This window comes from Panicum virgatum, chromosome 8K (assembly GCF_016808335.1).
Source record: "Panicum virgatum strain AP13 chromosome 8K, P.virgatum_v5, whole genome shotgun sequence".
NCBI lineage: Eukaryota > Viridiplantae > Streptophyta > Magnoliopsida > Poales > Poaceae > Panicum > Panicum virgatum.
In genome coordinates this window covers 45,391,188-45,406,044 of record NC_053143.1, presented here as the reverse complement: position 1 = coordinate 45,406,044, position 14,857 = coordinate 45,391,188, and the positions used below count along the sequence as shown (strand labels likewise).

At 41.5% G+C, this 14,857-nt stretch overlaps 1 protein-coding gene across 1 annotated transcript; it reads right to left on the bottom strand.

Moving 5' to 3' along the window:
• Positions 1–8,927: 8,927 nt before the first annotated feature.
• LOC120644842 (cysteine-rich receptor-like protein kinase 28) lies at positions 8,928–14,563 on the bottom strand. Its single transcript, XM_039921575.1, has 8 exons — positions 14,532–14,563; positions 14,180–14,314; positions 13,833–14,088; positions 13,501–13,729; positions 13,259–13,409; positions 12,928–13,155; positions 9,851–10,304; positions 8,928–9,180 (listed from the first exon to the last, which is right to left on the bottom strand). The coding sequence occupies exons 2-7, from the start codon at positions 14,282–14,284 to the stop codon at positions 9,894–9,896; spliced, it is 1,380 nt and encodes a 459-aa protein (XP_039777509.1). The 5' UTR covers positions 14,285–14,314; positions 14,532–14,563; the 3' UTR covers positions 8,928–9,180; positions 9,851–9,893.
• Between the last annotated feature and the right edge of the window lie 294 nt (positions 14,564–14,857).

Genomic DNA, 14,857 nt, shown 5'->3' with positions numbered 1-14,857 from the left:
GACCCATCTCGACTGGCGGTGGCTAGATCGTATCGCGAGAGTGTGGGAACGCGAATGCGATGCGTATGCAGTGCAAGGAGCGGCTCGGGCAATATGTCGAGCACCCTATGAGCACGGAGCGACTGCGGCTGCGGCGTGAAGTGCTGCTGCGTGGGTGATGGCGCGGAGTGGCAGTGGTGGCGGCGCGGAGGCGCTCGGTGGCGGCGGCGCACGGGCGGCATGGGCGGCGCTGGTGGCGGTGGTGCACGGGCGGTGCGTGCGCACGTGGACGGAGCACGAGCGGCGGTGGTGCAGGCTGCGCGTGGCGGCGGCTTGGGTCGGCGGCATGGATGGCGCACGGTGCGTGGAGCATGCAGGGCGCGGCGACTGTGGCGGAGCGGCGACGGCGGCGTGCAGGCGAGTGCGGCGGCGGCTTGAGTCGGGAGGAACCAGGGGAAACAGAGAAAGAAGAGAAACCGGCGGCGCGCACAAGACACATATATGACATGTGGACCCCACATTTTTCCTTAACGCCTGTTAAACCGATGCTTAGGTTTAGAACGCTGGTCGATTGCATCGGTTTAGTTCACCAGAGACTCAGCAGAAATTCATCTGAATGCCAGTTGATCCGACGATATACATTTTGAACTCACCGGTTGAACGCTGCTATCACCGGTTGATTGCTTGGTCAGATCTGTGTTATGCTCACCGGTTGATTCGATGCTCTGACATTTGTATACGCCGGTTGAACACCTGGTTTGTCTGAGCTGAGACAGAAACTTAGTAACGCCGGTTAAACCGATGGGTAGAGATCCATTAGACGTCGGTTTAACCGGTGAACCCGAAACCCTTCACTCAGCTTACTCTTCTATGCTAAGTCCAATAAACTTATAAAATTCAACTAAACTCAAGTTAATGGACTTGAATAGGTGACTTTACCCCTCAAAATAATTAGGATAGCACACTAGCTTAATAGTTTTTCTTTTTGAATACAAAGAAAAGCAGCAAAGCGAGACAAAGCGCCAAATAAAATGTATGAGCCTTGTCATAGGAATATTGAAGATAGAGAGCTTCAAACTCATCATGACATGACTCAATAGGCAATAACGCACCTAACACTTTGCTCTTTTCACTTTTCATGAATTAAGATCTTGTATATGAAACAAGTCACATTTTCATCAAGTGATCTTCTTTGTGACCCTTACGCATGCAATGATGGTGCAAGCTACAACCACATGCGAAAGAAGAATAAACATGAAGTGCACATCTATATGACAAGGAATGCATAACAAGAATTTAAATTCTACTTGTCAAGTTTGAACCCACGGGAAGCTTCTTCATGATGAGCCTTTCTATAAGCCTAGAGGAAAACAAGTGGACCACCACCTCTAGCTAGACCCTTGCTCATCACTATCTTACTATGGTTAGACAAGTGTCTTATATGTATGCATTTTTCTATATGACATGGCAACTTACATGACATTTGCCGCATCTAATATATTAAGCTCATTCCTTAGCCTAACAAAAGTACTCTCGTCTAAAGGTTTTGTGAAAAAATCTGCCAATTGCTCCTCGGATCTCACACCTTGAAGAGATATGTCTACTTTAGCTTCGTGATCACGCAAGAAGTGATGGCGAATATCAATGTGCTTTGTGCGAGAGTGTTGAACCGGATTCTTGGCAATTTTTACGGCACTTTCATTGTCACAAAGGAGTGGTATCCTATCTAGTTTCACACCAAAGTCTAAAAGGGTTTGCTTCATATATAGGATTTGGGCACAACATGCACCGGCCGCTATATATTCCGCTTCCGCGGTGGACAAAGCCACGGAATTTTGCTTCTTACTTGACCAAGAAACTAGAGAACGCCCAAGCAAGTGGCAACCCCCGGAGGTACTCTTGCGATCCACATAACTTCCGGCAAAATCCGAATCCGAGTATCCCAAGAGATCTAAGCTAGCTCCTTTGGGGTACCACAAGCCTATGCTTGGGGTGTGCTTGAGATACTGAAGGATCCTATTCACAGCCGAGAGGTGTGATTCCTTTGAGTTTGCTTGAAAGCGGGCACACAAGCACACACTAAACATTATATCGGGCCTAGATGCGGTAAGGTAAAGCAAAGACCCTATCATAGAACGATAGAGGGATTGATCAACTGGTTTACCGTCCACATCCAAGTCGAGATGCCCATTGGTTGCCATGGGTGTCTTGATCGGCTTGCATTCATCCATCTTGAACTTCTTCAATATATCTTTAGTATACTTTTCTTGATGGATGAATGTCCCTTCCTTCAATTGTTTGACTTGAAAACCAAGGAAGAAGGTTAATTCGCCGATCATGGACATCTCGAATTCCCTAGACATCATGATAACAAACTCATGGCTTAGTGAATCATTAGTTGAGGTAAAGATAATATCGTCAACATAAATTTGACAAATGAAAAGATCCCCGTTGACGTCTTTTGTGAACAATGTGGTGTCCACCCTCCCGATCTTGAAGCCTTGCATGATTAGGAAGTCACGAAGCCTCTCATACCAAGCCCTTGGAGCTTGTTTGAGCCCATAGAGTGCCTTGTGCAACCTATAAACATGGTTAGGATTCCTCGGATCTTCAAACCCGGGAGGTTGCTCAACATAAACAAGTTCGTTAATAATGCCATTTAAGAAAGCACTTTTCACATCCATTTGATATAACTTGATATTATGATGTGAAGAGTAAGCAAGAAGGATACGGATAGCTTCAAGTCTTGCGACCGGAGCAAAAGTTTCACCAAAATCCAAACCTTCGACTTGAGAGAACCCTTTTGCCACAAGTCTTTCTTTGTTGCGTATCACCACCCCATGTTCATCTTGCTTGTTTCGGAAGACCCACTTAGTGCCGATGATGTTCTTGTCTTTCGGAGGAGCTTCGAGGACCCAAACTTCATTGCAGTTGAAGTTGTTCAATTCTTCCTGCATGGCCATCACCCAATCCGAGTCCTCAAGTGCTTCCTCTATGCTAGTGGGTTCAATACAAGAAACAAACGAGTAATGTTCGCAAAATGACGCATGCTTAGAGCGAGTTCTTACTCCCTTAGAAGGACTACCAATGATTTGACCAATTGGATGATCCTTGGTGATGCGACCATGCTTCACTAGCGGTACATGCGTGGATGCTTGTTGGGGTGGATCATGAGTAACTTGTGCTTGTGGTGGAACATTTTGCTCTTCTTGTTCTTGAACTTGGGGTGTTGGCGTTGGCACATTTTCTTGAAGTTGTGGATCATCTTTTTCTTGATCTTTATCCACTTGGGGTGCCGTGGAGGTGCTTGGTGTAGATGAGGAAGATCCTCCCCCTTGATCATTGCCTTCATGCACCTCTTCCGGCTTGATATCCCCAATGGACATCTTCTTCAAAGCTTCATCAATCTCCTCATCTCCTACATTTTCATAGCCAACAACCTCATCTTGGGAGCCATTAGATTCATCAAACTCCACATAACATGTTTCTTCAACTAACCCGGAGGTTTGATTGAATACTCTATATGCTTTGGAGTTTGATGCATAACCAAGAAAGAAACCTTCATCACATCTACTTTCAAACTTACCGAGCCTTTTCTTCTTATAAATGAAGCATTTGCGACCAAAGAATCGAAAGTAGGATATATTTGGTTTCTTCCCGGTGATGAGGTCATACGGAGTTTTCTTGAGGAGTCGGTGGGGATACACTCGGTTGGATGCATGACACGCCGTATTGATTGCTTCCGCCCAAAACTTCTCGGACGTGCCATAATCATCCAACATTGCTCTTGCTAGAGTGATTAGAGTCTTGTTCTTTCTTTCCACCACTCCATTTTGTTGAGGCATGTAGGTGGCGGAGAATTCATGCTTGATGCCCTCTTCATCGCACCATTCTTCAATCTTCATATTTTTGAACTCGGTGCCGTTGTCACTCCGAATCTTCACAATTGGGGAGTTGTACTCCCTTTGAGCTCTTCTTGCAAATGTCTTGAAGACTTCCGGAGTTTCACCCTTATCGCCTAGAAACATGACCCAAGTATAGCGTGAAAAATCATCAACAATTACTAGGCAATAGAGGTTACCACCAATGCTCTTGTATATAGTTGTACCAAAAAGATCCATGTGTAGTAGCTCGAGCGGCTTGGAGGTAGACAACATAGTCTTGATGGGATGATGTGTTGCAACTTGCTTCCCGGCTTGACATGCTTTACATAATTTGTTCTTGTCAAATGTGACGTCCTTCAAGCCGGTGATCATCCCTCTCTTGTGGGCTTTCTTGAGGTTGCTCATCCCAATATGAGCAATTCTTCTATGCCAAAGCCACCCAAGAGACGACTTGGTGAAGAGGCATGTCATGGTGCTTGTTTGCTTTGAAGAGAAATCCACAAAGTAAATGTTGCCATGCCTAAACCCCGTGAATACCAATGACTTGTTTTCTTCAAGAGTTACTACAACACTATTCTTGTCAAAGGTACACGTTAGTCCAAGATCACATAATTGAGCAATCGAAATAAGATTAAAACTAAGTGCTTCTACAAACAAGACATTAGAAATAGATAAATCTTTTGAAATAGCTATTCTACCCAAACCTAAGATTTTTCCCCTTGAGTTATCACCATAGGTGACATGTTCATGATCGCCGGGGTCTTCAAGAGAGGTGAACATGCTATCATTGCCGGTCATGTGTTGAGAGCAACTGCTATCAAGTACCCAATGTTTTCCACCGGCTTTGTAGTTCACCTACACACATGAGAATTCACTTTTGAGTTTTTGGAACCCAAACAAGCTTTGGGCCTTGCACATGTGTGACAAGAGCTTTTGGGACCCAAAGTTGCTTGGGGAGCTTCTTCTTTGACTCCTTAGTAATTTTGCCAATGAATTTGGCCTTCACCTTGCCCTTCACTTTACTCAAAAGAAAATGGTTATTTTGAAACATTGATGAGTAATTCTTTGGTAAAGTGGGAAGAGGACGTGATGGTAAGGTGCACTCCCTAGTGTGGTGCCCGGTGACTTGGCAATGTTGGCAATATGAACCAACTTCCTTGATGAAGCTAGTCTTGATCTCCGGAGAAGGAGTAGTGCCTTGATTTGGCTCCGGAAATGAACCAAGACCTCTCTTACCATAGTCACGAGCATTGTTGAACAGAATTTCCTTGTGGATGTATTCTCCTCTTGAGAGCTTCTCCACACTACTCTTGAGGCTTGCCACTTGATCCATCAATTCCTTTTCCCTAGAAGGAGCAAGCTCGGGCACAATATTAGTAGCATTTGCATTAATGAGTAGGTCATCACATGAAGTAGAAGCATTGACCTTTTCAATGGTTTCATTGACAAAGTTCTCAAGACTTGGGTCAATTGCTTCATAGGCAAATTCAAGTTCGTTATATTTGTGAGCCAACTCCCTATGCTCTTGTTTAAGCTTTTTGTGACTATCTTCAACTTGCTTAGCAAGTACAAGTGACTCATTATGCTTTTTGAGCAAGTCATTTTACTTGCCAAGCAAATCGGAGTGGGCAAGCTCTAACTTGGCATGAGTTCTCTCAAGAATCTTGACTTTGCCCTTTTCCCTCTTGATAACGGATGTATACTCATTAATGAGGTTAGTAAACTCATAAGGGTCAAGCTCTTCATCACTATCATTGTCACTATCCACCTCACATACCTTTGTGTTACCTTTTGCCATGAGGCACATGGGAGACGGAGGTAGCGGTGATTCTTCATTGGTGAGGGCGATGGTGACGATGTCTTCTTCATCACTTGAATTTTCACTTGATGAGACATCGGTCACCCACTCTTGTTTTTCCACCAAGAAGCTTCTCTTGGTGTGGCCTTTGTTCTTTGGGAAGAGCTTGGTCTTCTTGTCATGGCTCTTCTTCTTCCCAAGCTTATTGGTTTTGTTCTTCTTTTCATCCTCTTCATCATCGCTTGAATCATGGCGATGTTTGCTTTTGTTGTCCTTCTTTCTCTTGTCCGGCTTGGGACAATTGGGAGAGATGTGGCCTTTTTATCCACAATTGTAGCATATTTTGTACTTGACATCTTCCCTTGGCCGGAACATTCTTCTTTTGGGGTCAAAGTTGTAACCCTTCTTGTTTATCTTGTCGCTCAAGCGTGTGAACTTTCTCATCATGAGAGCAAGTTCTCCATCTTCTTCATCATCGGATGAGCTTTCATGATGATCTTCTTCTTCATTGCTTGAGCTTGATTCTTGCTTGATCGTCTTGAGCTTGCGGGGCTTGTTTGCCTTGGTTTTGAGAGCGATTGACTTGCTTGTAGTTGGCTTTTCGGACATACCAAGGATACCTATTTCATGAGCGCGAATTTCGCCCACAAGCTCTCCCACTTCCATCGTATCAAGATTCTCCTTTTGAAGCATAGCATTGATGATATTATACTTGGGCTTCGGAAGGAGCATGAGAATCTTGCGGTTGATGGAGCCACTGTCAATTTTAGAAACTTCAAGAGCATTAATGTCCTTGACAATGACATTCAAGCGAGAATACATATTATTGCAATTTTCATGAGCTAGCATCTTAAAGGAATCATACTTAGCTCTAAACAAGTGATATTTTTGTTCACGGACTTTTGTGGAGCCTTCAGGAATTTCAATTAGCTCTTTCCAAATATCACTTGCTAAGTCCATGCCATTTACTCTAGCAAAGACTTCCTCACTAATGGCTTCGAAAATTACATTTCTAGCCTTTGCATTCCACTTGAGTTGTTCCGTGGTGGGAGTTCCGGTGAAACCGGTTTTTGTTGCCAACCATACTTCGGGGGCAATCGCATCAAGGTATGCGGCCATGCGAACTTTCCAATAAGCAAAGTTCTTGCCCTCGAAGTGAGGCGGTGAACCACCCATCTTGGCCATAGCTCTAGGCGGTGAAGCCTAATGATCCAAATGAACAACGAGGCTTTGATACCAATTGTAAGGATCGATGGACCAAGAGAGGGGGGGGGGGGTGAATTGGGCCTTTTTCAAAATTCTAAAACAATTAAAACAACCTTAACCTATGCAATGCTAGTAAGGCTCAATTCACCAACCGGCTAACAAAGCAAACTACACAAGCTAGCAAAGATACAACAAGATATGAAACTAAGCAAGGTAGAGATAAGTTATGATCTCTAAGGTCAAGCACATGAATAATTGCAAGAAAGTAAGTGCTTGAAATGAAATAGTGGGCAAGAGACAACCGGATTTTTTTTCCCGTGGTGTCGATGTGTTGGCACACACCCCTAATCCATGTTGTGACACTCACTAAGAGTCTTGTCACCTCCCATGTCACCGAGACTTGGGCGCTCACTAAGAGTCTCCGTTCACCATCCCGGCGTGGTGGAGCTCAAGCCACGTACAAACTTCTTCGGGCTCCCACAAACCTTGGCAAGCTCCGGAAGAAACACCTTCAATCACCAAGATCGCCTAGGTGCTACCAATCACCAAGAGTAATAAGCTAGGGTCTTCACTTGAACAAGAACCGATCACCAAGAACGGATGCACACAAGCTTCTCTCTACTCAAGTCCTTAGTCTTGCTTCTTGAATGATTGAATGAACAAATGTGTGGAAGATGAAGCTCAAGGTGGCTCTCAACAATAGTATAGTGTATGAATGTTGCCTGGTGTCAAGAGAGCTCAAAATGACCCATTGGAGGGGTATATATAGGCAGCTCACACGAATAGAGCCGTTGGAGAAAAGCTGCTAGAAAACTGCTTAGCGCCGGTTAATCCGACGAACCTCCAATAGCCAGCGTCGGTTTAACCGATGAATGTAAACTGCCCAATTGGAAAACTAGCCGTTACAACTTGGGCAGATTAACCGACGTATCATCGGTTTAACCGGTGAGTGTAGTTGTCCACTGATCAACTAAAAAACCAAGTCTCTGGGCAAATCCATCGTCGGTTTAACCAGTGAGTATAACTTCTGAAATCCCTGGAAAAACCAACTCACTGGGTAAATGCACCGACGTCAATTTCAAATATCGTCGGTTTAATCGGTGTATAGACTTGTCCAGACTCTGCTAACTGCGTTTAACCAACGTATAGAAAAATGGAAGCGTTGGTTAAACCGGTGTATAGACTTTTTCTGATTTTGCCTTTTCTGATTTGAGTCTTGAGTGAAATCCAAATATTCTTGAGATATAAGCTGAAAACCACTTATTTGAACTTCTTTAGAGCCTGAGTGACCATAGTGTGCATCCATTTTTTATTGATCATGTCCAAGCTCAAGTTACTTGACCTTAACCCCTCTTAATAGTGCGATCACTACAAAACTATAAAACCTATACTAACCTAAGTGTCCTTCTCAACCTTACCACACTTAGGACTAGAAAGATCCTTAGTCTTGATATATATTTGAGTTGAAAACCGAGATCGCCTTTTTGAATAATGAAATTTAGGAGCCTCTTTTGACATATGACCAAATGAGCGATAATGTTTCATTAAGCTGCACAAACTCATTAGTCACAATAATGGTTGTCATTAATCACCGAAATATACCTAGAGGGCCTAGATGCTTACAGAGGGGCCGCCGCCTGCTTGTACAGCGGGTGGGGGAAAAATAAGAGGAAAGATAGGGTTTTTGGGAAGGGAGTAATTATATATGTATTTGTAACTGTGCTTTTCGGGCTAGCGGGCTGGGCCTGATTTATGAGGCGGTTGAGTTGCAATGCCCACCTCAGTTAATATATTTTGCTAGGCGGTTGTTCTAACCACGTTGGTTAATAAAAAATGACCGGCACGGTTAATGCTAGGCATTAATCGAGGCGGTTGAAAATTCTGCCTGCTTTGGATTGGTTTTCAAAAGGTCGCCATTAATGTTTTCTTTTGTAGTAGTGCAGCTATATATGTGCATGTTTGATTGATGTAGCATCTGTGATAGTTTCATTTCGTCGTATAAAAGAATGTACTTTCACACGACTGTGTAGAAGAACTTCCCACTAAGAGGTCTTTCAACATGGATTAAATGATAAAAGCTATAAAATGTTCAACCGTCTCACGTAAATTTCACAAACAACAGGAGTAGCAGCTACAAACGAAAGCCTTATTGAAAACAAATCGAAAAGAAATGTTGTAAACCAAAATGAATTAATCAGTTCTCAAGGCACAGCACCATACATAGGTAGCCATCAGTGATGTGCATTGAAGATCTCACTTCTACTTTTATTTTGGCTTCTATTGCAGCACTCTTCCGTCTGCTGCCACCATGATCTGCATCAAAACAGACGTTGCAGTTGGGTCAAAAAAAGTGTTGAAGCAAGCAGTTAGGTTTGATGTTGAAGCAAGCAGCGATCTGTGCTTTCCAAATTTCGCACCTCATTCCTGATACTCCAACTGTCACAAGACTTCTTGTTTTGTTTTTCAACGAAGGCAGAAAATTCTTTTTTTTTTGAAAATCAGAAAGTGCAACTTGAAATTAATATGCGCAATTCACTATGTTCTTTGTAATAATAAGTAAAAGTATATTAAATTCGTAATTATTCATGTTTTCACTAGAGCAACGAAATTGCCAATTTGTTTTTGTGATCAGGTTGCGTGTTTTGTTAATTTCATTTTTTTCATAACAAGAATACAAACAAGCATCTTCACTTACATTTGTATGCTTTTGTGTTTTGTATTTGTGGAAAAACCGTTCATTAGCAGTCTGGTGCCAAATGAACCTTACCAGGCCCCCATAGATCAGATCTTGATGTCTTTTCAAAGTTCTTTCAATGTCGCTTCTAAAACTAGCCTGGCAATAACATATAGCCAAACATGCCACGAAAGTCGACACATGTTACATACTCCCTTAATTTCCGAAACAGATGATATTTTTTCCCACAAAAATTCAGATCTTATATTTTTTCCACTACATATCAGCAAATAATGTCAAGTAATTTACCATAGACGTTGGACTTGGAGGATCTCCAGCTCCTCTTAGGTAACTATGAGCAAGAAATCTGGTCCAATGCCACATAAACAATCGGCAATTTCACCACATCCACCACCTTTCCCTTCATTGCTTCTTTGAAGAAGTCTTCATTGATCTCATTGGTTGTCAGGTCCTTGCCGACATTAGCACTTTGCACAAGGAACATGTCATTGCACTGCTTACTCGGAAGTGCATCGTCCTGTGCTAGCAATGTCACAGAGACATAGCGCTTGGAGCATGGTGGTATCATTCCTTTGCTGGGCTGTGTCGTGTACTTTGTTTTGTCGATCTTTATATTAAATGCAAGGAATCCATCAGTCATGTTGGTTAGCTGCAGGCAGCATGATACGTCCTTCCTTGGCTCGAATAGGAAGCGCAGCTCCATGGTTGGATCTACTGCAAGAACGTTGGAGTCACAGCTTCTCTGCAAGGATAAAGGGATTAGTGTAAATTCGTGCGCGCGGCCTTGCCGAGCTAACATATATTGAAGTAAACTTAATTGTTGAAGTAGAGCAGCTGGATGTAATAGCTTAATTACATACTGCATCATTTTGTTGAAATCAGTTCAGATTTCTATCCAATAATATAACGAAAAGCTTGTATCTATTAATGGAAAATATTTGGTGCACATGGCGACAGGTGCCCAACCTGACGTCGTTAGCATTGTTGAGGGAGAGGGAGAGAAAGAGAGTGGGCGTGGGTTCCAAGGACTACTAAGGGCCTGTTTGATTTGCACTTGCTTATATTTAGATACTATGTTTGGTTCTAATAAGTCCTTAAAGTTCCAAACATGGTGACTTATTAGGACCAAAGGTTCATAAGTCCCAAAGTTGTAACACTACTAGAATTCACCTGTTTCCTTAGGGCTTTTTCCTTTCTCTAGGAAACATTTTGCAACCCTAGGGATATATAATTTCTCCAGAACCATGGTTCATAACCGTAGGGAAACTTTCCTTTCCCTAGGAACTCAGCAATTTCGTCGGGAGGAGTCGGGCGAGCTCAGCCATGTCAGAGCCAGAAGGACACGTTCCCTAGGGGTGATAAAACTCGTAGGGAGGCAAAGGAAAAAAAAATTCTCAGGCGCCGCTGAAGGAAACCCTACCGCCCCAATAAGGTTATGTGAGCTGAAAGGTGCTTTTGACTGGGGTACCTTCTATATTTATTGCATCTCCAGCTCCCCTCCCTTCCGCACCCACATTAAAATGATCAGGGGTATAAGGGTCTTTGCAAACCTGCATTTAGTCCCTACAACGTAACCAAACGTGATGGGACTTAAATTTAGTCCCAAGACTAAATCTCTCACCTAGCTGCTCGTTATGTCCATCTCTCATTTTCTCTCTTACCTCCATCACCAATGACAACATGTTCCATCCAATTAGAAAGGTAATTCCTGAATCCAATACATTTTGAATTCACATGAAAAACAACATTTCTAACTGACGCAACACTACTAAAAAAAAGATTTTTAGGGACAAGTAAAAACATATTTTTAGGAATAGGTGCAGTACCCGCCTCTAGTTCTCGCAGCTCAAAACCGATTTGTAGTTACAGGTAACATGCCAGTTCCTACAAATGCACGTAGGGGCGGGTGGCGCCATGATCCGCCCCTACAAATCAATTTCTAGAAAATGAAAAATTAGAAAATGTTGAAAACAACAAAATAAAAAAGAAAAAGTATCACACCCAACTGGCCACCACCACAAGCCCCCCTACTACCGTGGTACTATTTTTTGGACAAAATATGCATGTTTGTGTAAATCGGGGTTCGAACCGCTTACCTCAAGCGTACCGTACTTTCCACCATATTGCACAACCACTTGTAACACTATGAGATATGCTATTCTTATATATTAACTCTGAACTCGATTTGTGGGGGTAGTGACGCCATCACCTACTGCTAGAAGTCCATTTCTAGGGGCAGGTGATGTCATCACACACCCCTAAAAAAGTTTTTTAGTTTATTTTGAAAATTCATTTAAATATTTAAATATAGCAGAACAAATAAAAAGTGAAACTTCTACACTATTGATATTGTGAACTATAGATATAACAAAATATGTCAAATAAATTTTAATGTATATAAAAGTTAAGATTGTGGAAACTTCGAAACATAAGTTGAGTTGTATGAGATAGTGTATAGTCGTAGCCACATATGGGTCATAACTAGTAAATGATCTTGCATTGTGATTCTAAATGGTCTTAAATGATTATTGTATAAAATATAAAGTTTTAGATCTTACCACTACAATTTTGATATGAAACTACTCTACATCCGAGGTTGTTTGAAAACAAATAAAAACTTGTAGATTTTAAAATTAGAGAACTTATAAAATTTTTGACCATTAAATGACCTTAAATATAAAAGTTATCAACTATAAAATTTTAGATATCGTCAAGCTCTACAGTTTTAGTATAAAGTTTGTATTCATCCAAGATCATATGAAAAGGTTATGATTTTTTTCTTTGTGTGAGACCGTCTCTAGGGCCAGATCATGGCATCACTCCTCAATTTAGCATACACCGGTCTCTTCAATGGTTATAATACATCAATGCAATTGAAACAAACTGCTTTATTATGCAAAGGATATATTTGAAATTTGCTTTCGTTTATACGTTTCATGATAGGGCGCGCAAAGCGGGACTGATGTTCTAGCTGAGATAAAGGACACCGTACCCGCGACCCAGCCACCCGCAGCTACCCAGCAGCCTATCATGTGTCAGAAACATGTGCGTGCCCCAGCTAACGCCGTTGGTCGAAGTCAAAGGTTGTTGGTTTTCTGACGTTGAATCACCGCCACTGTTTTTTCATCGGACGCAGCCGTGGAAGTCGTTCTCATCTATAAACATTTTATTTCATAAAATATCTATAACACAAAACATTTGTTCACCATTGCAAACGATTGTAACCCTTCTATCTAGTTAATAAATAAAGCTCTCTTTTCCCCGCAAAAAAAGCAAAACATTTGTTTTTTCTTAAATTTTCGTACAAATAATGGTGCATCTTAATCATGTATGTGCATCTGTATTCGATTGGAATGACTGTGTACCTGGACAATCAGATCGTTCGACTCAACAGATGGTAGTAATAATTTCTTAATTTCTGCTTCTAATTGTTCCAGCTCATCAACAACATCCTTTAAAGAAGGCCTTTTGTTCCTGTCATCTTCCACACATCTTAAGGCTATTTGGACACATTTCTTCACTTGTAGGCTTCCTACTTCCTTATATGGATGCCTGGGCATTTCCTGCAGCCTTTTCTTCCAGTTTTCACAAACCTGTTTAATCGTCACATAAAGTTAGGAAATTATAAACATCAAACAAGAATACATATATAAAATTATGTGAAAAATGTCAATAATTCGTCATAATTTTTCGTACATGCTGAATATACTGTTCGGTGCTCATTTGAGAAGAACGGGTGCGACCCAAATTTCCATCCAATAGTTTTATAATTATAACTCCAAGACTGAAGACATCAAACTTTTTTGATACAAAACCACTATCCACATATTCTGGTGGCATGTAGCCGCTGCATCGTATCATCAGTATCATATGGTTAGTGAAGTATATACACACAGAACTGTGTTAAAGAACTACCAGATATCTGGCTTAAAACTTACTGTGTCCCTTTGAGAATCTCTGTTTTATAGGTTTTTGTTGAAGCAACGAGTTTAGACAAACCAAGATCTGCAATTTTGGCCTTCTTATTCTTGTCCAGCAAAATATTAGCAGGTTTTAAGTCCATATGCAAAATAGGTTTCTCGTAGGCAGTATGAAGATGATTTATGCCCTCACATGTTCCTTTGATAATTTGGTAACATGTGGGCCAATCAAGATCACAAGAGTCATCTGCAAAATTTAAAAATAAAAACATTTAAAGCGAGAAATCACTTATGTTCGTATGCTAAAAAGTGGCCAAGTGGGTAATACCGAGTTCCATCAATCATCATACCTTTTATGTAGTTATCAATAGTTCCACCATGCATATATTCGAAGCAGAGAATACGCTCCATAACTGTGGCTAAAATTGTGCTCCCTTTGTGTTCAACATATTTTTTCTTTAATTCGTAACAGTAGCCAACCAGCTTTACCACATTCTCATGGTGGACCTTGCGAAGGTTACGGAATTCATTGTCAAATTCCTTATCATCAAGCCCTTGCAACTGATGAAGCTTCTTCACTGCAATCTCTTTGCCATTGTACAACCCCTGCCAAAACCACTTGTTGATATAGATCAGAACTTCCAGTCCGTAGTTGTTTATCATTAAATCCTACAGAAAATATAATGAGTACTCGTACCCTGTAAACATCTCCATACCCACCACTACCAACTCTGTACTTCTCCGAAAAGTTGTCCGTTATGTCTTCAAGAACGTGGAGTTTAAAATCCATGTCATCAGACATCTTCGCGCACACTTATGTTGGATCTTCTTCCTGAGAGGAAAACTCTTTCGCTTAACATTCACAAAGAATATGTCTAACAAATAAACATGTTAGGGGGAAGGGGACAACAGATTGAAACTGTTACCACGAAATGCTTGTAATTTGGACAAATACTTTGACATCTACCAAAAAACTATTGGCCATCGATACCAATCTTCACACATGATTTACCTTGTGCACAAAGAAGCTAAGCAGGAATAGAACTTACCAAGAAAGCAATGGCAGAGAGAAGAGTGGTCTGCTCCTTGGCAACTGTTGGTAAACGTTTATATATACCAAGGGGGTCGAGGTACAACGTTGATAAACAAATACTGTTGACTTTGACTCCAGAGCAGCTAGCCAAAAGCTGTGAAATTCTGGATCTTCTGGCCAATGATGAAACGCCGAATGATGGAACATGTGGAATTAACTATGTATCTTTTTTTTTTATTCTTTACTCATATTTTGTCGATACCATATGCGATATCTCAAGGCCAATAGAGTACCAATCTGTGTACAGGTAAAGTTAACCCATAAACTGTGCGAGCCACATAT